At 27.6% G+C, this 25,895-nt stretch overlaps 3 protein-coding genes across 11 annotated transcripts in view; all 3 read left to right on the top strand.

The window, feature by feature from the left end:
- The window catches only part of LOC132918566 (glutamate-gated chloride channel), a 40,316-nt gene extending 35,345 nt beyond the window's left edge, over positions 1 to 4,971 (top strand). For all 8 annotated transcript variants that reach the window (XM_060979861.1, XM_060979857.1, XM_060979859.1 and 5 more), the window contains one exon: positions 727 to 4,971. In XM_060979861.1, coding sequence (XP_060835844.1) covers positions 727 to 963 — 237 coding nt within the window. In that variant the 3' untranslated portion in view covers positions 964 to 4,971. The remainder of the gene's footprint in view (positions 1 to 726) is intronic.
- An 837-nt stretch (positions 4,972 to 5,808) lies between these two features.
- Positions 5,809 to 10,875, top strand: LOC132932101 (tRNA N(3)-methylcytidine methyltransferase METTL2B-like). 2 transcript variants are annotated; one of them, XM_060998320.1, is made up of 5 exons: positions 5,809 to 8,258; positions 8,816 to 8,956; positions 9,796 to 10,128; positions 10,203 to 10,375; positions 10,724 to 10,875. In XM_060998320.1, exons 2-5 carry the CDS (start codon positions 8,847 to 8,849, stop codon positions 10,873 to 10,875), a joined length of 768 nt encoding a protein of 255 aa, XP_060854303.1. In that variant the 5' UTR covers positions 5,809 to 8,258; positions 8,816 to 8,846. The 2 variants fall into 2 exon arrangements, with proteins under 2 accessions (XP_060854303.1, XP_060854302.1); XM_060998319.1 differs by lacking the exon at positions 5,809 to 8,258 and having other exon boundaries at positions 8,688 to 8,956.
- Positions 10,876 to 15,279: 4,404 nt separating this feature from the next.
- LOC132918567 (uncharacterized) lies at positions 15,280 to 18,066 on the top strand. Its single transcript, XM_060979867.1, has 2 exons — positions 15,280 to 15,406; positions 17,643 to 18,066. The coding sequence occupies exons 1-2, from the start codon at positions 15,383 to 15,385 to the stop codon at positions 17,907 to 17,909; spliced, it is 291 nt and encodes a 96-aa protein (XP_060835850.1). The 5' UTR covers positions 15,280 to 15,382; the 3' UTR covers positions 17,910 to 18,066.
- Positions 18,067 to 25,895: the final 7,829 nt, after the last annotated feature.

Genomic DNA, 25,895 nt, shown 5'->3' with positions numbered 1-25,895 from the left:
TATCATTTTTATAAAAAAAATTATTTTTTTTTAGTTATAAATTCGGTTTTGCGCGTGATAAATATATAACTATATTAGTAAACTACAATTGAAGTTATAAGGTTAATTAATTAATTTTTACTTTTAGTTATAGTCAATTCAAACCCGACTAATATAGATGGGTAATTTCATGATTTTTATTATATATGTATTATATATTTCTATTCATTTATAATATTATAGCATACGCATGAATCATATTATACTCGTTATATGACATAAATGTTTAAAAGCATCATTTACCACCGGAAAATGGAAATGTACGATTTTAGCAGAAAATGGTTACAACGAGTAACATATGCTGAGTGATCCATTAATATATCTGACACAATAATTTATTTCGGTACCTAATCTATTTGGTAGCTTTCAAAAAAAAAAAAAACATTTTTCAAAAATTACAAAATTCGATTGCCACGAAAAAAAAACATTGACATTGGTTATATTATTGTAGTGTACATAATAGTACAAGTACGTGCGTGGCCGATAATTTGGAAACCGTCTGCATACGTTACTCGGATTTTGGAATTTTTTTTTAACTCTCTCGTTCTCCGAGAGGGAAAGGTATTGAAAAAAAAAAATTCCAAACCGTCCCCCGTGGCCCGATCGGCGTGCGCAATACGCCCGCCGTCGCATCATAAACGACGTTTAACGCGCGTCGCGGTGCGCGCGCGCCGTGTGTTTCCGCAGAAGCCGCTGATGCGCCCCGAGCTGATGATGTCCCGGGACAAGATGAGCCAGATCATCCACCAGGCGCCGCCGATGGAGAAGAACTCGTGCTGGAAGTCGTGGATGTCCAAGTTCCCGACCAGGTCCAAGCGCATCGACGTCATATCCCGCATACTGTTCCCGATGGTGTTCGCCATGTTCAACATGTCCTACTGGTCAACGTATCTGTTCCGCGAGGGCGTTGACGAGGACAAGTAATTTATTATACAACGCCGAGTCGCCGCCACCACCGCCGTCGTTATTATTATTATTATATTATTTTGATATTATTATTATTATTATTGTCACCCGTCAATTATAAATGACGCGCGTTTTGTGTATATTTGGATTTCCGTTTTGCATCAAACGATTTCCATTATACGATCTATTTTGTTCGTTTATTTTATTATTTGTCATTATTGTTATTCTGTTCTAATGGTTCATCGAGTATGTTTTTATTTATTTTTTTTTACACACGAATCTCGTAGTTATTGTGTAGCCAAAATCTTCTCTCAACTTGAAGTGCATTTACTCGCATCGATATACAATTATTATAATTAATAGTAAAATCAACCAGATCTCCCGAAAACTATAATATATGATTAATAAAATAATATAAATCGTGTCCACTCCACATTATTATATATATTGATTACCATCTCAATCGATATTTTGTAATTTTTTTCTACTCTCCATGCTCAATTTTACCTTTAAACGAAACCATTTGATTCATTTGTTACACACCTGACAGATACAAAGAGACAGGGTCCTTATACGAAATCTGTCGGGGAAATCTGTTCGCGTGTCCGACGCGCACGAATCGATTCCATCCAAATTTAATTTATTGGAAGAGCAAGAGTTTTCTTACATATAATATACCATGTTTATACCTCATCGTAGAAGTCAACACGAAACTCCGTCGGCATTTTCCATAACCCGTCGAATTGCAACATGCGCTGTCCGTTTCGTCATTCCCATTCGAGTTAATTAATTCATTAATTAATTACAAACGCTCAATGTCGTTTTTTTCTTCTGTTTTTCGTGTTTTTAGCCATATTTACTACCATCAAGACGATGAAGTATCACAGCAATTAATATAATCCGTTTGCGTACGTATCCCGAACAATATAATATGTATATGAGCCCTTTCCAGATTATACCGATGATTCATATGAGGTGCAAAAATTGTATATACTGCGCCATTCAATATTTGTTTTTCATTGCATTAAAGTTCAATCTTTGTTTAAGCAAAATTGCAAATATTATATTCTGTTATATTATTACAACCATATTTAGTAATTTTATAGAAATTAATACATGACTTATACGGTTGTAGATACGATCTAATGAGTCCATATATGATATCAGATATTAAACATCGTTCTCGGATGTTAATTACTCATATTTTATGTGCATACTATATTATTTGTCATCGAGACTGTATCATATCCATATGCGCAAAGGCCACTGTGACGGCATTATATGTATGGTAAACAGTGTGTGATGGATAGTTCTGACCGAAATCGCTGCCGGTTCGATGACTTTAAAACCCGATTAATGTTTTTGTCTTAAAGTCATTAAGCTACAGATTATTAATGAATTTGATCGTTAACTTAAAATCATACGGGACTGGAAAAAATATAAGAAACACAAACCAAAATATATCAAGTATAATTTTCCTTTAATCGTATATTTCTATTACTAAATAAAATGTGTTTTAAAAATGTTCTATTTTTCATGACTTTTCAAACTTTTGTCGACGTTATGAGTTTATGACATATTTTACTGTTTTCGTTTAAACCAAATTAAATCATTTTATCATTATATTCCAAGAAAAACTTCTCTCATTTTTTTCGTAATTCCACTAAAATGTTCAATTTATTTGAAACAATTAACAATTATTTAATTCTTGTTTTCTTTCATATATATATATATGTATATATATATATAAACCAAATTCAGTTGACGAAATCAAAGATAAACAAACAACAACTGATCATCGTCTTTTTCCGTCCGCCATTAACTTATGTCCATTTACACAATCGCATTTTCGTGGTCTAATGGTCGTGGTTAAACTATTTTTGGAAAATAGAAACCTACACATCGCTTACTTATATTATATATAAGACACGCGCGTGTATAGAACAAACGTCATACGATACAACAGCTATATCTAATTCATCTCACGTTGTCTTCGCGTAGCCCATTTACGTCGGATTAAAACTTTTCACGTCCCCTGGCATAATATGCTGTACCGTTTAGTCTAATATAATATGAACACATCCACCCCCGACCGAAGGTGTATACTCAATAGGAATGTTAAATCTAAAATTAAGGTTTATATGTATATATATATATATATATATTATACACAATTTATATAATTTACTCGATAAGATAATATTATTAATTTGTGTTGTTTAACACATATTACGCTATATCATAATGTATAATGTGAATATAAGTTGCCAGTAAAGAATGCTTAAAATGTGATTTTTTTAATATCAATACCTGGTTCACTAAACTATGCAATAGTCTTGTACTCGTTAGGTGAAACAAGTATACCTGACCATTGAGATGAACTGCGTAGGTATTACGCATTATTACGATTGATTTCAAAAATCTCATTTAATAATTTAAATCAGTAATCACTAAATGATATATATTTAATAATAAGTATTATATCATATAATCATTTACATTACTGTAAAAAAGAAAATAACTAAAAGTCTGACATCTTACTTTGACTATTTTTGTTTGTTTCGATCATGTATGAAATTATTTCATTTCTATGACCTATAATAAAAAGTATGTAGTATGCACACAAATTAAGATCTGTTACAAATATTTAGAAAAACATTTAAAATGTATTTGCTATTATGTAATCTGAGTAATTCACAAAAGAGCAACTTTTTAAATATAATATACTAAAAATATAACAGCTTATAAAATTTTCAAAAAACCTAAAAACCAACCAGTTTTATGATTATTGTCAATATGGTTTCAATAATACAATAATATATAAAGTTAGTCATTACGGATAGTGAATAACATAAAAAGTATCCGACCTAACAGAAAATGTCTTTAGAATAGTTTTTAATTTAAATCAATTTACTGTTCTTGTACCCATCTAATTAACGTTTCCATTTTCCACCTATTATGTTCATGTATCTATAATATTTTATAGAATTATCTTTTCGATATTATCGTTGCCAATTTCCAGTAACAGCAGATATAGATGTAATAGGTAAACGAACGGAAAATTTTTTCTATTGATTTAAATTTTAAAACCTCATTATTGAAACCTATAATGTAGGTTCGCGCGCTCCATTCATTATGTACCTAGATATAGGCGCCATTAGTCATAATTACAATTTAAAAATAAATAAATATTAAATCTTAAAAATAAATAAATATTAAATCTTCGTGATGGAAAATTCCACGTTAAGTGTGAGCACCATACACGGAAAATATTTTTGCACAATGTAAATTAATGTAAAGTTAAGTTTTTAAGTAAGGTGTCAATGATTTTTAAAAGTAAAAAAAAAACTGTCATTTAATCCTACTGCCGAGATACTTTATGGTTTTATAACCACACATTAAAGTAATCGTGAAGGATAATCGATTATTAATTAATTGACAGCATTATAAACGATTAGTGTACTTCGTAAGTTTGTTTAAAATTCTTATGTTTTTATTGTTTTTTTTTTTATTGATTGGATTTATTATTTGTTATAATGTTAGTATTGAGTTAGGTACGTTATTGTGGTTAAGATTTCTGAAATCTGGCTAGAGTGTTAAAATCAAAATCATTTTATTATAAAAAAGCATTTTTTACGGTTTAGTAATGGTGCTTTCTATAATCAAGTCAAAGCGTAAAATGTTTTTTAACATTGTTAAGTATTTATGAAAAAAAAAATAGGAAAGTAAATTTTAATGTAATAAAATATATAATAATATTAAATGTATTGTATTACAAATAACAACTATAAACGACTATCACATTATTGTTGTCCAAAATATGAACATGTATAAATCGAAATCAATACTAATTATATGTTATTACTAGACGTACGAGTGATAACAAGTTTTAATATAATATATATATTATATTTATATGTGTTAGTGTATAAGGTTGTATAAGATTTTATTGAATTACAATTTTTAATATTATAGATGTTGAAAAAATTCTCTTGAAAAATAAAATATGTGTAAAAAAATCGACAATTTATTATGGTTTATAATTATTTTGACTACCTATGTATTCAAAACATACACTTTTGTTTTATCTATACATATAAAATACAGTGGCGCAATTACGGGATGGTAACATAAGTACTATTTGTACTAATATTATTTTTACGAATAATCAACCAGTTTATTATTTGTAGCGTTTACCTGTTGCGTATTATATGGTTGTATAAGACACTTTGTACGGTCACCCGGAAAAAATGAAAACCGCGGACAGTTTGTACTATTTCAGAAAGCAATGAAATGTAAATGGCGGACAGTTTGTACTATTACAGGTAAAAAAAAAAATGTTGAGACATGAAATGTTAGACATAATTTGTTATTACAAAACACAGGTAGTTAACAATGTTAACATACATAAATAATAATTATAGTAATAATCAGGGCTAGGATTTGTATGCAATAAAAAATTGTAAAATACGCATTTTATTTACCAAAATATGCAAAAATATGCATTCAAATTGTTATAAGATAAATACAAAAATATAGTTTCAAAAACAATATTTATTGAAATGCATCAATTATTGGCTGTTTGTCTTAATATTATTAAGATTATTATTATAATTATAATTTAGAAATAAAATTTATAATTCACATTCAATAGTGAAAATATTTTTAATTGTATGTTAGAAAAATTTGAAAGTTTATGTTTGACAAAAACACCAAGTTTTATATTTTAATCAGCAGGGCTAGAATTAAATACGTATTATTAATATTAAATTATAAATATTAATTACGAAATATACTATAAAACATGCATTTTTCGCAATAATATTCATTTTATTCAATAAATGCAATAATGTGCATTTTATCCAAAATATGCAAAAACATACAAAATAAAAACACAACCGTTTACATACCGTGGATACAAAACGTCCGTGATCGAATTTTACCAATTTATTATTACCGTACAAAGTGTCTGCGATATGCAACTTAAACAATAGATAGTGCCACACAGCCGCCGGAGACCTAAATGATTTTATTTATTGTGAAGCCAATTGGGTGGCCGGCGACCTAAACCTAATTATTTTTCAGGGGCCGCTTAGGTCGATGGCTACCATTTACATTATCTTGAATGAAATTTATTTTAATAAAATAGAAAAATATAGTTTTTATCGTGGCGTAGACAACAAACAGTAGATATTTTTGAAAAAAAAAACGATTAAAATATAAATTATGTAAATATAATGTGGCCTTCTACGCTCTGAAATGACTTGGGTCGCCGGCGGCATGTGGCGCTATGTGACAGCCAACGTTTTAAAAGAAATTTTGGATATGCCACTGAGGTAGTGAGGTTGGATATTGTATACACAATAAGAGATTGCGTTATCAACTACAGACACATATTTTTCAGATTAAGTGCACAGTTTATACAACAAATTCCAAACAATAAAAACTTATTTCTTCGTAACAATTTTTCTAAAGTTAATATAAGTTACAGTTTCTAAATCTATTTATCTATAGATCATAGCCCATAGTTCTAACTTTTAAGCTTATAATTTCAAAATTACAAATACTGAGAACACTTGGGTTTAACTATTATTTTGATTTTTAATTGATGGCAGGCTATTTATTTTGTATTGTAGCTGAGGAATTTATACGAGAATATTATTAATTTATAATATTTAATATTAATTAATTACAAAATTATGTTTTCAGTTGATCATACAATACAGCTCAGAATAATTATCAAATACAAATCGGAAAATAGAGTTCATTTTATAAAATTAAAAAAAAAATATTTTCTGGCTGAATTAAGAATAATTATAGTTACTATGTTATTTGCGTGAAACTATTGGCAACCCGCGCGTGTTATTCAAGCATTCAATTAATATTTTTTTCTTAAACTATTATTTCAGTATTATCCTTTGACTCAGTTTACTTAGAATTCGTTTACGTTTACGTTTACGTTAATAATATAATTGTTCAAAATGGATGCAAGGCACATTTTCAGCAAAAAAATTAATTTTTTTTGGCTGAAAAAATGTGTCCATTGTAGAAAAATAAAATCGTTTAAGCAACTTTACCACTGTTCATGTGACACATTATGTCATAAGAAATGCCATATTAAATTCGTTCAAATGGAAAAAACAAATAAAATCCCAGTCGTCCAAAGTTCCATCCAGCATGACACCATAGAAGACAAAGAAGACGGTTTGGTAATTATAGAAAAAGATCAAAATCTGACGAACCAAGTACAAAACACCAGCTTAGTTGTTAACATAATGCAGATAAACCAATGATCCATATAATTATAAGTGTTATAATTAAATGTGGACACCTAGTATCCCTTTCCATTTTCCATTGTCCATGTCTTAGGGTTTCCTTACATAAAATATATGTTTGTAGTTGATCTGTAAATTTATGATAAATTTTTTTACGATATAATACTCAACATTTATAAAATAGGTACAAGCTGTCCCCGTGCACTTCGTCACCAGTACAAAATGCACCCGTTTTATGTTTGGTTGCCTATAATGCTAACAATGCAAACATTTAGCATAAGGATAAAAACTAATTTTGGTTTTCTGATTTGGTGTATAGACGATATCTCCGACATATCAATTTTACATCACTGTACCGCCTAGAGTTGCATTTTTTCAATCGATTAACCGATTATGTACCATTCGTTAAAAATAATCTATTATTCGAATAATCGATTAAATAATCGCACAGCCCTAAACAAAATAAAGAGGTAATATATTGAGGTCATTAATCGGGATAAAAACTATCCTATCTTATGACACGGATAAAATTACACACATTGATCATAATTTCATCAAAATCGGTTGAGTAGTTTCGGAATGCATCAAGAACATGAAAATGCAAATGTATATTTATAGGTATACAATTTATACAATTTACACGTATATTTTAATTAGTAGATAACTCAGAGGTTTTTTAACTTAAGATTTTCATTTCATATTTATATATTTTGATAATGCAAGATAATATTATTTATTATTTAGTATCATAATTTTGTGTAAAAACAATATAATATATACGTATATTTGCGGTAACATCCCACGTAACAGAAATAAGATAGAGCAATAGAGGGGATCTCCTACTAAACCTACTAAAAAAGAGATTACTTCTGCTAATCCCGGCTCTTTTTGAATATACCTACAATACCTAAAAATAATTCAATAATAATATTGCTTAAAGGATATAATATACGGAGTGGAAACTGAAGTTAACGGTTTGGACAAGAATAATGTTATATCTACTTCAGGTGATCTGCAGGCTGCTGGTTTAATAAATAGGTAAACAACGTTATTAATAATATCACAGGAATAAGTTATATACATTAGAAGTACGCAACACCGTCTATTTGTATTAAAAACAGTGTGTTTGTATTTCAACTGTAGTTTTTATGATTTATTCATTTATTATTTAATTTTATTGCGTAATTCTAAAAAAAAGCGGTTAATAATAAATAATAATAATATTTAATCGTATTATTTGTTCGATTAACTTAACTTTAAAAGTTTAAAATGTTACAAAATTTCAAATGTGTACTTACTGTTAAAAATAACACGACACTGATAGAAATAAAGAAATTAACATTGTATAAAATTACTGAATCAAATGACAAATCTAAAAGAAAACAATTTGGTAACAGATTTTTAAACATAATGCTTAGTAAGAGAAAAATTTATAATTTTATCAAAACCGCTGACTGTAATGTCGAATTAGTTTAATTTATTCACAATTATATTGAAATTAAATATTACTTTTAAATTATGTAAAAAATTACCCAATTAGCTCGATTAATTTCACCACTAAATTCTAAATAATTAATAATAATTTTTATGTTTAGGGATTATGTGGAATTAAATGAAGAACAAGAAATGCAAGTATCTGCGCATGTAAAAACAAAAATGCCTTTAGAAAAAGCTGCTGATTTAAAAGATAATGTTGGTGAATATTGGAATGAGTTTTATTCTGTCCACCAAGAAAAGTATGTATTATTAATATACGGTACATATAGATATTAATTAATATCATAAGCGTAACTAGTCCTATAAGTTAATTGGGGCTCAATTCCTAAAAATGATCTATATCAAAATTTTTTTTTAAATTGATTATTATTTATTGTTTCTATTGATGTTTACAACTGATTTGAATGATTATGCGTTTATATGAAACATTATATTTTTTATATTTTAGGCAGAAATAAAGTTAATACAAATATGTTTATGTGCACATATATTTACCTAAAAGTTCTGGAGGGCCAAAGCCCTCTCGAGCCCCCCCCCAATTACTCCTATGATTATTATTCTTTTGATCACTCTAAGGTGGTCATAGATTTATTTGAAAATTAATTTGTATACTTATGAAATTCAATAATGATTTTATAAAATAGGTATTAATTAACCTTTTGTATCGGTATATGTACAAAGACCTAAGTATTACAATTTAAATTACTTTACTTTTTCTATGTATATATTTCAATTCCACCATCAAATTTTCTATGAAATTATTTTTATTTTTATCTTCTGTAATAACATGTATATTATCAGTTATCTAGTAGGTATACTTCTTTGTGGTTAAGTTTTAATTGTTCTGAGAATATATATTATTGACTTCCTGTTATATGCTAAAATATATTAGGGTGTCAATAATAAGTATTTCTTTGTCGTGATCATGGAATGGTTATTGATTGTTGCTTCTAAAATTGATAAATTATTATATTTTTAGTTTATATTTATTTATTCAATACACATTTTGTTTGCATTTATATTTAATGTAAATCGAACAATTTTTCAATCTATTTTATAACAATTATTTTATTTTTAGGTTTTTTAATAACAGATGGTGGTTATTTACTGAATTTTTAGAAATAACTCCACTTAAAAATGAAAAGCCAAGAGCTATATTAGAAGTGGGACGTGGAGTTGGAAATTCGGTCTTTCCTATATCACACTGTGCAGAGAGCAATGTACATGTTTACTGTAGTGATTTTTCTTCAAATGCCATAAAAATCCTAAAAGAAAATTCAGAATACAACAAAGAACATTGTACAGCATTTGTATGTAATATAACTAATGATGAATGGAATGCTCCATTTGCTTTGGAGAGTTTGGATGTTATAGTATTGGTTTTTGTTCTTTCCGCTATGCAACCTGAAAAGTGTGATATTATATATATTGAGTTAAAGAAATATTCTAGTATACATTTTATAATTTTAAATTATTGTGTTGCAGATTAAAACAAGTAGTAGGTAACTTTTACAAGTACTTGAAACCAGGGGGTATGGTATTGTTTCGCGATTATGGTAGATACGACATGGCACAGCTAACATTTAAAGAAGGGAGGTGCATATCGGAAAATTATTATAGTAGAGGTGATGGAACATTGATATACTTTTTTACTCAAGGTATAGTTATAATTATTAAAATATTTAGAATTATTTTTGTATGAAATATAAATCTATTTTTAATCTTTTGGCTTGACCTGAATTATATATTTTTAACATTGTAATTGTAGTTGAAACAAAAATATTAAAAGACGGTCTTAAAAAAGTGATAACTTCAAAACCTGAACTGTTAAAATAAATATTGGTTTTAATTACTGCTACTTAACTGTTATTATTGCATTCAATATTAATTATTAGAGTTTAAAATGGGGTTTTTAAGCGTTGCAATATTTTTATGTTTTAACAGTTTTATATAATTTATTCTTTTCCGATATGTTATTAAAATAAACAATTTTCTTAATTTTTTAGACGATGTCAAGCAGTTGTTCCTAGAAGCAGGCTTTGAACAAGTTCAAAATATTGTTAATCTTGTTGATCGTCGTATGCAAGTAAATAGTGGTAAAGAGTTAAAAATGTATCGTGTTTGGATTCAATGTAAATATAAGAAATCAATTTTGTAATAAATCTTTAATATATTATACTTGACAAAAAAATGTTTTAAAATTTTATTTCATATTAATTCCTATTTTCTTTACGTAACACTAAATGCCAGTGATTATTATAAATTACTATTTAAAATTTTGAAAAACAAATCAAGATGCAAAAATAGTAGAATATTTGAAATAAATATTGTATACTTTTTCCTAATTATATTTGCTCATATTGATCATGTGAAACAGTATAAACTACAAATATATGATTTCTGATTAAGGTTTTTAAAATGCACAAACATTTAAATGTTTTATGAAATATTCTTAACTTTTGTCTTTGTGCGTTGGGACATACACTTTTCTTCAAAAGAAAAGACACCAGTTCAGTATACAAAACATATAATAATCATGAATAGATCGTGGACTTTTATGCACTAAAAAGTATGAAAATGTTCCATATAATATGTAGTCTAAATTGTAAAAATATGCAATACAATTTCAATTATTTAAATAAAGAATTTGTGTATTTAATAAACATTGTAAAAAAAGGAATTATAAAATATATTTTTTTATATTTTATTTATTATGAAAATGATTAACCATATGTATTTCTAACTTTTCTTCTGTAAAGCTGTAACTTTTCTATCAACATATTTTTAAATACGGAGTAAGACCGTTAAATGTTAACCGAAGTGGTTGACAATTATTTATTCATATATATTATATATGTTATATGTAGTAAAATAGTAATAGTTTGAATTTTTTCTTTTATTTCATCAATTATTAAAATACTTTCATGTAATATCATATTTTGAGTTTCTAATTTCTTTATTGCTATCACTAAAAATTGCAAATGAATGAATATGAAATGTTAATTCATTGACAACAGAGCTATCTTCACATAAATCTAGAATTTTTTTAATATCATTACATGACAAAATATTTTTTTATACCTTATTTTTTAAATTTGGCTTTAATTCAATGCAGTACATTTTGAATTTTGTAAAAATATGCAGAAATATGCAAAAAAATAATTTTTCCAGTGACCAAACTATTATAATTTGTAAACGTTTCTGACAAAAATTTAAAAATCTTTAAAGGAAAAAATATTTAATTGCATAGAAATTTGATGCTTAATGTTTTGATACTTAAAATGGAACACTTACATAAATTAAATTTAAATTAAATTATGAAAATCTCTTTATTAACTAAAAAAATTTCTAAATATTCATGTTTTAGGTATGATCTATTTTCGAACAGTCTATTCTAGAATATAGTCTAGCTACTTATTAGGATGGTTGGTTTAGGAATTATAGCAAATAATAAAATACTGAGAGCTCAAAAAAGCATTATAAACATAATTTTAAATAAACCCAAATTATATTCCTCAGTTAAACTATTGAAATAATTCAGATTTCACTGTTCAACAATTATTTTACAGAAATGCTTTGTATGTGTATTTTATACATAAATTAAATTTATTAATACATTTCAAACCCATATATTATTGTAATACACGTCAAAAAAATAATTTAGATATTTCTACTGTCCGAACATTAAATCAAGTCGATATTTTTCACATGTAGGAAATAACATAATAAATAAAGTTCCATTACAAATTAACTGTTGTAATACGCGCAAGAATAAGAGAAATTAAAAAATAAGGTAAAAAGCCTATAGTGAGATTATATTAATTTTAAAGTGACAAATACAAGGGACACAACCCTTGAATAAATGTCAGATCTGTGGAACCATTTTCCTACACTTGTAAGTGCTGGGGAATTATGGTGACCAATCAGATGTAAATATTAATATTATTTTAAATTACGCTATTACCTTCCTCCTGATGGTCGGAGGGCTCTCGAGATCGTGATTCGAGAATGTGATCAAATACACTGTAGTAATTAAAAGTAGAAAAGCAGATTTACACAAATTAACGCAAATAAAATGATGTTCATGCACCTTACCTTATTCGCTGTTGAATTCGTTAACCTGTAGTTGTCTTAATAAAACCAGAAAGTGTTAATCACACGGATCCAAATAAAAAACAACACTGAAGTATTTCGTTGGAGTGAAAATGGTCCAGTTGTCGCTCGCAGTCAGTCTCCGGTGTGGTGGGTGTGTATGTTGCTCGTGCACTCTATTAAAATTGCTGGTGCTCCTGCACTCATGAGAGAGACGTCACCCCAAAGGGTGCACTGATGAGAGAAGACGACGTGGTCAAACCTGCCAGCGTCGCAGGCGGCACACGAAATAGATCACACGCTTTGTGCCATATTGTCTCAATAACGTGTGAGTTCCTACGTGACTAAACAATGTAAATCGTTTCTTTCATCAGTGATTAAAGGGCGATTATAGGTTTTTATTGACGGCTATCTGCGTACGACAACCTTACCGTTATTTATTCAATAAAATAATAAAATATACAATAATTTATGATGTGTGAGCATATCATTACACTGTAGATCTTATATTAAATACAAACCATCTATTAAAATATGGTTAATCAATAACCTCAACAACCTATTATACCTTCTAACGTTATACATTTTATGTTATGTGGACCGAATAATAATATGAAATTGTAATTATTTCTATTTCTATTCTTATGCCATCATTTGTATTACTATCATACCTTTTATATTGTGGCTAAAATGTATATAAATGTAATAAATGTTTATTTACCTCGTGGAAGTAATGTGTAAGCGGTCCCCACGACATCGTCAATTTAAACTCAAAAAAAAAATGTTTATTTAACTATTTTTATTAGTACTCCAACTCCGTAAGGGGGGGGGAATACATTTAGGCACATTTACCCAAAACAGAATACTTTAAGGCGTAAGTCTATACAACGCTTGGGCATAATATTTCTCTTCATAATAGCTCATTTGGGCACATATATTTTTTGCATATATTAATATATTATACTAAATCTGAGCTTATTATTAGCTTTACATAGAAGACACCACGAGGAAGTTGGCTCAATAGTCTTCCAAAAATATTTAAAGACTTTTTTTTAATGTCCTAATTTAGTTAAATAAATAAAAAATAAAAAAAAATTATAATAATAATAATTTAATTTTGTATATTACTAGTTTATTATTTATTAGTGTTATAGTAAGTATATTATGTTCTTTTCTATAAATAATTAATTTTTTACACGACGACTGTAAACTATCGAAAAATAAAAAGCGAACACATGACGTATTATCTGTATTAGCAGATAAATATCTATTGCTATATTTGATGCGCTATTTTCCAATAATTAAGATATAGATCAAACATAAAACGATTGAGTACTTAACATTAGATAAGATTGCACTAGACTTTCGATTACTAGTTACAATATTCAATATTGTGCCCGGAGGTGTTCTCATAAATGCGCCCAAACGTGTTAAAAATGTACAGGTAATTTATTTAAATTGGGCCCAAACACCGATTAGAGGATATCCTTAGTAATGAGTTTGGTCATCAAACTCTACATATTCTATTATATCATTATATTAATTAGTCTGGTCTGTGAATAAATTTTATTATTAAATTATATTATTAAACTACTGCATAGCTCAAATCACTTATATTTTAAATTTGTTTTTTTTTGCTTGTAAAATATTAGAAATATTTAATAATTTTATAATGATTTAAAATTAGACGATTATATGTATATTACGTACATATTGTTTAATATTTTGTATATTGTTTATAATAGAATATGCACTGTGCACATAGCTTGTCTAATTCTTCGTCCTTCATATTAATAATATGATATTATTTTTCTATTTTTTTATATCTCATAATTTTTTAATGCTCTGTATAGTGTATACTGTTTACCCACTTATCAGATTTTTTAACCTAGTATTATGATCTGAGGTTCCACCATTGGTGACTTTCCCACTCATGCCTCCTGATTCCTTACCACTATCAAATTTGTTTATTGTAATCATTGTTTATTACACATATTTTAAATAAATTTAAAAAACAATATACAACCCATACATATATAATTATTTTTAAAATAATTATCACAGATATGATATGGTAAACGTAAACATACCATTATTATTGTTTTTACTTTTTTTTTGTTTTTATTACAATAATAACGTCTTTCTGCAATTTTTTTTAATATTAATTATTATGAATATAGCTGTACGTCCATAGTTCCATACAAACTACCTAATTTACGTTCACTAACAACACAAATAATAGTATGATAATAATATACAATTTAAAATAATTGACTATTTTTAAAAACTATGTAAGATTTATTTAGATAGGTACAGTTCTATAAAGTCTTGGGTTTCCCAAAAATATTCTAAATATAGACTAATTTAAAAATAATTATGTATAATAACACATAAAAAACATATGCTGGTGTGTAGATGGTAAGTATTTTTTAATTGAATCGTTTCGATTTTCAAGGTTCTACATATAAAAACAAAAATTTTTTGGTGAAACTTTCAGTTCATCGTTCACAGTTCACAGTTTTCACACGGTAAAACAAATTTTATCACCGGGTAGTTATATACTGAAGTACAAAATGCAAAAAATCATAATATTTTCTGTAAGTATAATTTTTGAAAAATATTACAAGTAGGTTAGTTAACCAAAACCAATATTGGCAATAGTATACAGTGCCGAGTATACACGACTAAAAAAAAATACTTTTGTTCACTTCACAAATCACAAATAAATTAATGACGATTATTAAAAATATTAAACCAAATCTGATAATATTACAAAAAAAAAATACCTGTGTTTATAATTTACTATGTATTATATTCTTTGTGTATTTTTAAATTTAAATAAAATTATATATTCATATCTAATGAGCAATGGCTAATTGTAATCTTAAATTTAAAAAAACAAATATCAACAAAATTATTATTTAAAATATAAGCGTGTGAGTACCGATATGCTGTACATTAGATGCTGAAAGGGTCACTAATGAACTGACCCATAATGAATGTGTTCAATTTGAATTCAATGATATATTATTGTACTTACACGAAAAACGATTCTGGGCGGAAACGATCTATCAGCCTTTATTTCCAAATAAATGTTCACAATATTTTTACTTGATTATGTAATTATTAAAATAACTTATTTTACTTTTAGTATTACATTAGGTTGATCAAATTTTTTCCTAATTTGCACTTATTATGTTATTAGCATTTAATTATTATCATATTATAATAATATATATTTATACAATATTAAATAAACATATGAGACTTAAAATTTAATAACATCTTTCTGTGAATACCGTAAAACATTATAAATAGATATCTTAAAAAAAATAGAAAAAATACCATTATGTATAATTAAAATTCATAATAATATAATATAAGTAATAATACAAATAATATTTTTAAATTATAACAAAATACAACATCGTTATTTATTGTCCAAATAAGTAATTTCGTCCAAATTTAAACTTAAAATAATTGTATTCATGTATTTTTTAAATTTTATGATTTTAGTATAAACTATTTATCAGGAGTTTTGTATTAAATTGTCAAAACTTATATATAAAACGAAGTCTTAATAAATTTGTAACTACAAAATAATTTGCAATTTTTTGTGATTTTGACAAATTACTATAGTCGACATTCTAACTTCAAATGCATATAAAAAAAACTTAAACTGATGAATTTTTAATATTTTTATGCAAATATAAAAATAATATGTATGGGATCGTGTATTAAAATTTTAATAATTTTGACCCAGCGAATATTTTTTATCGATAATCATAGAATAAAAACTAAACAAATTTCAAACTTTAAATTTATCTTCTATGTAAACGTTTCTTGTGTTGGAAATAAAAAGCTATACAATATAAATAAGAATATAAGATTTGCATAAATATAATATATTATTGGTCATAATATACGGATTTGATAATAAAAATAAAAATACGCTGTTTAGGAATGATCAGAAAAACAAAATTTAAATAAAATAAATCTAATAACAGCATCTATTTTACAATAGAAGTATAAAACAGTAAGTAGTTTTTCCGATTTCCAATTTATAGAAATTCTAAGCAATAGTTTGAAACTCATACTATACTAATTTAAATAAATTACGAACACAACTATAATATGATATGATGATATACGTATATTATTATAAAGACTGAGTAAATTGTTTGGAACTCATCTGGTTTCACTCACCACAGGCCACAGCACAATAAAACAGTGACGAACAAGTTAAAAAAAAAATTATAGGTAGGTAATTACAGCATATAAATAATACATATTATATTAGCTATATAATATTATACTTTATTTTTTTTTTAATTTCAGTAATTTTTGTAAGAAAAATTTTATAAATTAAATAATTATTATACTTCTATAATACTTCTACTAATTTCCAAGGGGAAATTCCTGAAATGTATATGAAATTGAGTATTTAATTTTTAATAATTAAAAAGAGCTGATATATCTTAGAAAATGTATCTTATTTAAAAAATAATTATTTTATGAAAAATTCAACTTTACACAAATATTGGTTTTTGAATTACTATAAAATCGAATTTTTCGAAAACTAATTTTGCATAAGTATTCCTTTTTAATATTTTTTTTTACTCCTAATGTTTTAAAAAGTACTAGGATATTTCTATTTTTATCCTTAAAATTTGGTCTACTCAGAATCGATATTGGGGTTTAGTTGAGTATTCTGTTTCTGTGTAGTTTTGATCCGGCTTATAAATGTCTGTGGTTCAGTATACTGGATCCTGAGGTTTTCATAATTTTTGTATAATATACACCATATACTAATTATATATTTACCATTTTCAGATAATTGCTGTACTATTAGTATTGCACCCAGTGTGGTGTGATCGTGAAGACTTTGAAGATAGCCGTAATAGACACTGGTCTCATCACTCTCATCCAAGACCATCGGAACCATCGCCCGGCGATATACTATTTGGCGAAGATTATGGATGGATATACCACCGTGACGAGGGTTTCTGGTATCATCCAGAGTCCATTTGGAGGTGGCATCCAAATTATGGATGGAAACAATACTCTCAAGGCAACAACAATGATAACTATAATGAATAATATTTCCGTTGATCATATTATACAGAACCATAGATAAGCCAGAGCTTATATGTCCAAATAGGATCTATATAATATTTTTTTAATAAATGCTTTCTGAATCTGTATTACGGTTTTAAAAACTATAAAACCATTCTTAATAAATGTATTTAGTTATAAATCATCACGCTCCGATAATTCAACCTATACCACTTCTTACAGACAATAAATTTACCACCAAATTTTCTTATTTACAGTAAGTCTTATACTTGCTGCTAGATTAATTGATACTATTATGTAATCACACAGGTTGCAGTAAAAAATAAATAAAAAATATGGCTGTACTAAAATTACAAAAAAAAAAATTGAAAGAAATACTTAATGATAAATGATAAATAAAGTATCAATAATATTTTATTATTATAAAATAATTAATAAATTTGTGCCAAAATATTACCTACCTATACTCGTATACATATTCTAAATTCCTTAATGGTAATCTATTATCATGTGTGTGTTCAACTGGCAACTATCAAGCATTGACGATGGGCTACAATCCTACTCCTAAAAAACAGTTGATGCAACATAACATACATTAGAAAAATATAAAAAATTCCATACAATATTTGAACTATTTAAAAAGAACTTTACTTTTACAAATTATAAAAATTATAAATTTTAAAATGTAACGTTGGTGACAGTAACTTAACTTAATACTAGTAACTAATCAATATCAGTTATAAAATGCGCGCCAATCCAAATGAAAATAATGTAGTGAGCCAGTCTCGGTGAAGATAGCTCAGTACGATTTAACGACGAAGTCCACTTTGTCGTAGGTCTGCTTCAATTAGCGTTATAAATTTAAAGTAAATAAACAACACGTTTTGTTTAAAGTTTTAAGAAATAATATTTATTTACTGAGACATGTAAAAGCCAGCCCAGTAGGTTGTTAAATGTAGTACAACACCACCGGTCTATGCGTAATTTTAGCCAAACTATGTCTAATTTAATGATTAAGTTACAACCCTTTTTATGCAAAAATATATGGGGGAAGTCCCTAAAAATATAGGTACGTGTCATGATAAACAGAAAATTCATCTAAAAGTTTTTATGTCGTGTTTACCAACACCAACTATCTAAATACATAAATTAATAATCAAAATCCATAATATAATATGATCTAATAATATAGTAATTATAGGTAATAAATCTAATAAATACGACGAAAACAATATTCTAATCAGCTCAAGGTAATAATAACAATGAAAAAAGTCTGATCACTACAATAATAAATTATGAAAAGTAGACCAAATATTTTTTTGAAATAAATCCTATGTACATGACTGTTTTATTTTACCTTGTGTACATAAATTATGCAATTATTGGTTAAGTATCGTCTTTATTTGTATATTTTTATTCCGGTTCAGTAGCTATGTGATCTAAGTATCGAGTTTCAAACTATCAACTTATTTTTACATTTCTAATAATAAAACCATGTTTTTGTAATTTAATACTCAAAGTGAAATGAAATGAATAAGTAATTACTAATTAGTTTTATAATAAATACAATTGTTCAATATAATTTTAAAAATATTTCAAGTTACCAAAAAATTAAATTTCTAGGCTATTAAATAGTGATGATTTCTAACATAACCATTCGTGAAAATGTTTTAATTTATACCAAATTAGATATTTTATATTTTGCTAAAAACAGTAAAAACATTTTTATCTATATAGGAATCATTTTTGAAAATATGTTTATCATAATCCATCCCTCCTTCCAAAATATGCCCATATAGAAAAGACTAAATACACTAAATTAATTTTGACTTTCTAACCTAAATATTGATCCTCACTACTTTTAAAAATCAGAACAAATTAATTTTTAATGTTGATTTTGAATTTTATATAACTGGTAAAAAATTATAAAGAAACATATTTACATAGAAAATATTAAATATAATATACTTAATTATTAATCATCGAGGTTTCAAACTACAGCATATTATCCAATATTTGAATTAGTTCACAATACCGCAGAGTAATAATTAAATCTCACTTAGTATTTTGGATTATAAATATGAGTTCTTGTTCTTGTGGCAACGTATGTAGTGTAGAATTTGTTACTAATATTTTTAATCCATCTCAGTCGTCAATATAAATATTATAAAATTTGTATCTTAATAAAAAGTGTAGTTTATGAATATGTTATTCATATGCATATTAATATAATTTTATTTAGTGTTTACTGAAAAAAACTATATTTCATGACTATTTTTTACCATCGCACATTGTTTAAAAGAAACAATGTATTACCGTGTTTTTTTCTTCTTTCCCAGGCCTTTTATGAATAGGAACCTTTTATAATTCTTAGTCGCGGCACATAGTCACGGCCGCGGGTTGATATAACCCCATTTTTTATAAATGTTAATGAATATTATTACTACTTATTGCATTAAAATATACAGGAGGCTTAAAATTAAAGATAGATAAATACCCACGCTGACAACATTTTACACTTCGATTATAATCCTAATAAACAATATTTTTTACGTCTACTACTAAATTATTATTCTTAATCCGTTTTATAAAACGATATTTTGTATTTTTATATTCAATCTTGACAATTGGTAAAAATGCAATGATATTAATTAGGTATTGAGAATACATGATAACGCATATTTTTAAAAACATTATAGAAATTATCATTATGACATTATATAATTTAAGTTTTAACTACTGTTATCATATTATCCAATGGTACTTATACTCATTACCTATATAAATATAATGTAACTACACACATTGCATAACATGTCTAATGTTTGAAAACGAAAACGATTACAACGAAGATAATTTAAATACAATAATTGGATTTTATTAATATCGCTAAAAATATTGTACCGTTCAATTATAAAACGTTTACCTTGTGCACACATCCGTTTTTTATTTTTTACCACGGTGGTTGTTGAATGTATGCACATGCGTTTTTGTTGTGATGGCTGCACGTCTGACGGGCGGCAGTCGCAGTATATTGTCATTTCGTGAATTCAGTCGCAGTAAACAAGGCGGTTTCTGCGTACTTAGTGTAACCGAAATAGGTATAACAAATTTGTATTTAAACATGATGATAGGTGTTACTAAATGCACTCGTTTACTGATTCGAAAGTCAATTTTGTACTCCTTTTGCACATTTTTCGGAAATTCCATGTACGTTTTTGACAAAAAAAAAACGGACGTCTGCACCGGGCCTTGAATCAATCAGTCAACAATCGGCATTTAAGGCCCAGCAGTTTTTACGTAGTATTTTAGCGTGCATAGTATCCAAAGCTAAATATATATACATATATACTTGGGGATAATTACGCAGATTGAATGGGTGGGATGGGTGAGATAATATTAGTGGAATATAAATGTATAATATGACATTCGCACATTTCGCAAACGTGTAGCGGCGAACGTACTGAAGGATTACCCAAATGTTTTTTGAGCAATGTATTTTTTATTAACTAGATATATATATATATCGTTTATTCATATACATTTATTTGGAGCTGCAGCGTGTCGTATTATATATTATAATTATCTACAAATCTGTGCAGTGTGCAGTGGTCTGAGGAGAAATAATAAGGCACCGGCTCGGTAAACGCGTTAGGGTGTTGTTGTTATTATTAATTCTCCGGACATCTATACGAATGACGATGGATAGTGTAATTATTCCCAATGCACACTCTTACCAAGATAGGATTTCCACATCATCTGCAGCAGATCGGACCACACTTACACTACATTAGATATACGTACACACTACACGTATAATATATCGGTATTCGGTATTATACGTATAGGTTTTTTAGAGCTCTATGCACGCTTTTAGTGGCGTATGGATTAAATTGAAATATTGTTGATGTCATGAAAGTATTTTTTATGTTAGCTCGCGGATACTTAATTACCCCTATTCCTGTCGTGCACCCACAATCCACATACAGGCGTATTAAGAGGAGGGAACGGGTAGACATAATCACCCTAGATTGCACTTATTTATATATGGATGCGTTTATAATGATTATAATTTATTTAATTATTCATCAACCATTATTATGATTACAACTTATTTTCTAATCATTAGTTATTTGTTTTTACTTATCAAACATTGAACGTATTTAAATTTAATTTATTTTATACTTTCTAAGACACGTATTAATTCCTATTGATTATTAAAATTGAATAAATAACAGGCTATTTTCATTTGTAGAATTTTTATTTTTCTATTTAATCATAAATAGCATGTTTAAAATTAATTTTACGATAGAAGTTACTGTGATTTCTAATTTCTACAAGTATGACAATATTAAAACACTTTTAAACGTATATTTTTAGAATTAGCTATCACTATAGATCGTTATATACGTTATAGCTATTATAATTCCAAAAATATGTACATATTTTAGTATAGTCAAAAAAAATATTATTTTAATATTATAATATTTACTCTTATGACAAAAATTAAAAAATTAAACTACTTTAATTTATTCAACTTATATTCAAGTTAAATATATATATATTTGTATTTATAATAAATTCATAACTTCGTAAAAACATTTAGTATATTAAACCAATAGTTTATTTAGATTTTCATCAATATATTAATTAATTTAATTTTAATTTTTTAAATAGTGTTTTTAATGTTTTTATGAACATAATTCTTTAGAAAATTTTAAAATACATACAAATTTGCATACCTAAAGATATATTTTAAATATATCACATTAAATTGAAATGTTGTCTGAACTGTAATGCCCGGTAAACGGGTGACGCGTTTCGTCGAACCTGGAAATTATATTTACTACTCCTAAGTTCGTCACTATAATACCATATCAATATTGTGATAATATAAAATTTCTTTCCCTGGAATTTCGTCTCACTGCACACTACTATCAATAATAAGAACTCACGGACGACGACCTACGAGCTACGAACGGTTTGTTCAAGAATCGAACGGCACGCAGTTATAAAATGGACGGCAGCGATCGTGTTTTTCTATAGGTAATATAGTTGTATACTGTGGTCTGCGAACTGTATACTCAGTTCGGGCAAACAGTGACGCTAAAACGGTTTGATCGTAAATTGAACGATGCAGAAAAAACCGATCGGTGTTATCCTCCCAGCGTTACTTACGAGCGGGTAACTATATACAGTATATCTCGTCAGTTAGTCTGCAAAAAATGATGGCCAATATTACAATGCATGCATATAGCAGAAAATTTAAACACTTGTCATAAAAAATCAGTGTAGATACAAACACAAATAATATTCTCTAACTTACTAAGTGAAATAATATAGTCAACTTCACTATAAACATAATATGTATTCTGTCGTTGGTATGCTTGTTTTTTTTTTATTTAGTCCGTTTATGTTTTAAATACATATTACAATAATATTATAGTATTATACTCATTATGCTCTGTATATAGTATAATTAATTTTTATTGTCAGAAATTAACATGAGGTCGTGAGAAGAGAACGAAATAATAATTAACACTGCTCGTCTCTGCGCGCTTGAACCATATCAACGTCGTCGTATAATAATACCATAAACTGAAAACAAGAACGAAACACGCATCGACATAATTAATATAGGTGACCACACTGTCCGGAACGTAACGTCAACCGGATCGCAACGCAACACGCGGCGCACCGGCGTCGAAAACGCTTCTACATCGAAACGTATTGTTTGGCGGTGGACGCATTGTCCGACGCTTTTAATACACATCCCTCGCTGATATTATACGGACGTATATTATGTAGATAAAAACGGAATATAAACCGATGGTCTAGCCGGCTAACCACGATACGGGTAAGACGCGCATCCGTTTTCAACGTATACCGTTACTATAACACATTGCAAACGGTTAGTGAGTACCGACAGGCCAGAAAAAAAAAATACTTAAAAACTTCTGGTTCTGTATGACACGCACGATGATATGTAATTATTATAATATTTATTATTTAAATGTATTTAATAAGTAAAAAATAAGAACGTTGCGACGCCGACGGCCTGCATTGTAGATTATCTATAGAATAAATATTGTACTTTTATTTGTTTGCCAAATAATACAACTGCAAATAATAAATATGCATAAAAATATTTATTTTTTTTAATAAACCGTTCTATTGCACGTCAATTTACATACGTACAAAAGACGTTATTGCGAAGAATTTTTCGTTTCGCGTTTGCACCGTATAATAATACATAATAACGAACACGTCATAATTCTCAGCCAGCGTGTGCAGTCACGAACGGACCATTTTTTTTCACAACCCTTTGTTCTTAGACGTTTTCTCCCGCGGGATCACGACATTCTATGCCCACAATTTTTTTTAATCATTATCCCCCCCCCCCGTCTTCTATTCCCTTGTCGTTCAATTAATATTATATTTTTATTACGCACGCCGCGCCGAAAAACCGCTTCGGCCTTTTTTTTGTTTTTGCGTAGACGATAATATTCCCCGCTGCAGTCTCTTTTCCCAAAACGGTCTTTTTTTTTTCATTTAATTTTTTTCCTGCCCGTTCAAGTCCGGTTTCTCGACGACAACCTCACCACAACCACTCGCCGCCCATCATACCGTCCGCCCGCCCGTCAACGATCGAATATATATACATAATATATTATATAATAGCCGTCCCCCTGCCATTCGCACGGCGGCGTTCTTGTACGATGCCGACGCACTTCGATTCACCCGTCCCGGTGCGCTTGTGATAGTAAGAGGAGGGAAAAATATTTTTTTTTTAAACCCACCTACCATTGTCTATAACAGTGTTTCTCAAACTTTGGGGAAGGGACGTTCAAAATGTATGGGGGGAGCGTGAGATTTGACATATTTAAAAAAAAATGATTTGTGCAGTGTAAAATATCATATAATATTATAATTATATTTATAAATTATAGTTAATGTTACTGTTATTGATATATAGGTACGCGTGCAGATACACCGTTAAATATAGACATTTTTGAATCACGTACTTGACTTAAATCATGACTACCTACTATAATAAATTAGCTTATTCTTTTACTGTTTTTCAGACGAGGTACCTTTAGTACAGAAGATATAAATCTAAACCTGAAACAATATCGTTCGTATTATATACCTAAGTGTTATGTAATAAGCATCGTTGGCATAGAGGTGCCTAACTATTACCTATTAGACACTTTATATGCATAAAAGCAATCATTTTTTTTTTCTGTTAAAAATTTTATAATCTAATTTAATCTATTCTCTACGTATATAATTTATTAAATTTAAAACTATACAAAGTGGGTGCTATCGATTATTTCGGTGACTTAAAGCCCCCCACTCCCACTTACGAAGAACTACGTATATATCGTACTCGTATACATAATAATGATTGAAAACCACTAGTAGTATTCATTATTTTAATATACCTATTACCTATTTAATAAACATACTGAGTGATTCTTTTATCAAACAACAGAACAATACTCATTATTTCAAAATCATCTATAACGTTTTCGAAAATATTTTTTTAAATCTTTTTACATAAAAATTGAAATTCGGATGAGTATTTTATGTGTTATAACTATTTAAAATTTAGATTAGTTAGGTTAATTAAGCGGAGTGGAACGGGAATATCTCGCAAAATTATGGTCCACTATACGTTCTGACGTTCACCTAAACTTTGAATAATTATAACTCATAAATTATAACTCATACAGTCATAAACTACGTCTACTCACCTGAATTTAGATTTATATATTCATCAATATACTCCGAAAAATATTCTACTTCAGAATATGAATTTAAGAATGTATGTTGTCATTCAAAAAGTAAAATATTTAAAAAAATATATAATGATAAAAATATTTAAAAATGCTGTCTTAATTCGACTGAAAATTTCGTAAAAAATATTTTTATTAACGTTAAAAGATTTCGAAATAATAAAATTAGTGTTCGATTAAAGAATTACTCTGTACATAATATTGTTATGAT

This window comes from Rhopalosiphum padi, chromosome 1 (genome assembly GCF_020882245.1).
Source record: "Rhopalosiphum padi isolate XX-2018 chromosome 1, ASM2088224v1, whole genome shotgun sequence".
Lineage (NCBI taxonomy): Eukaryota > Metazoa > Arthropoda > Insecta > Hemiptera > Aphididae > Rhopalosiphum > Rhopalosiphum padi.
Note: the sequence above shows the minus strand (reverse complement) of the source record. Positions and strands in the feature narration are given on the sequence as shown.

Bases quoted from the DNA above. Each gene is read 5' to 3' on its own strand.
- LOC132932101 (XM_060998319.1), top strand. From the start codon at position 8,808: ATGTTTAGGGATTATGTGGAATTAAATGAAGAACAAGAAATGCAAGTA. The intron at 8,957-9,795 runs GTATGTATTATT...TTTTATTTTTAG, and splicing joins TATTCTGTCCACCAAGAAAA to GTTTTTTAATAACAGATGGT. The intron at 10,376-10,723 runs GTATAGTTATAA...TTAATTTTTTAG, and splicing joins GATATACTTTTTTACTCAAG to ACGATGTCAAGCAGTTGTTC.
- LOC132918567 (XM_060979867.1), top strand. From the start codon at position 15,383: ATGCAAAAAATCATAATATTTTCT. The intron at 15,407-17,642 runs GTAAGTATAATT...TACCATTTTCAG, and splicing joins AAAAAATCATAATATTTTCT to ATAATTGCTGTACTATTAGT.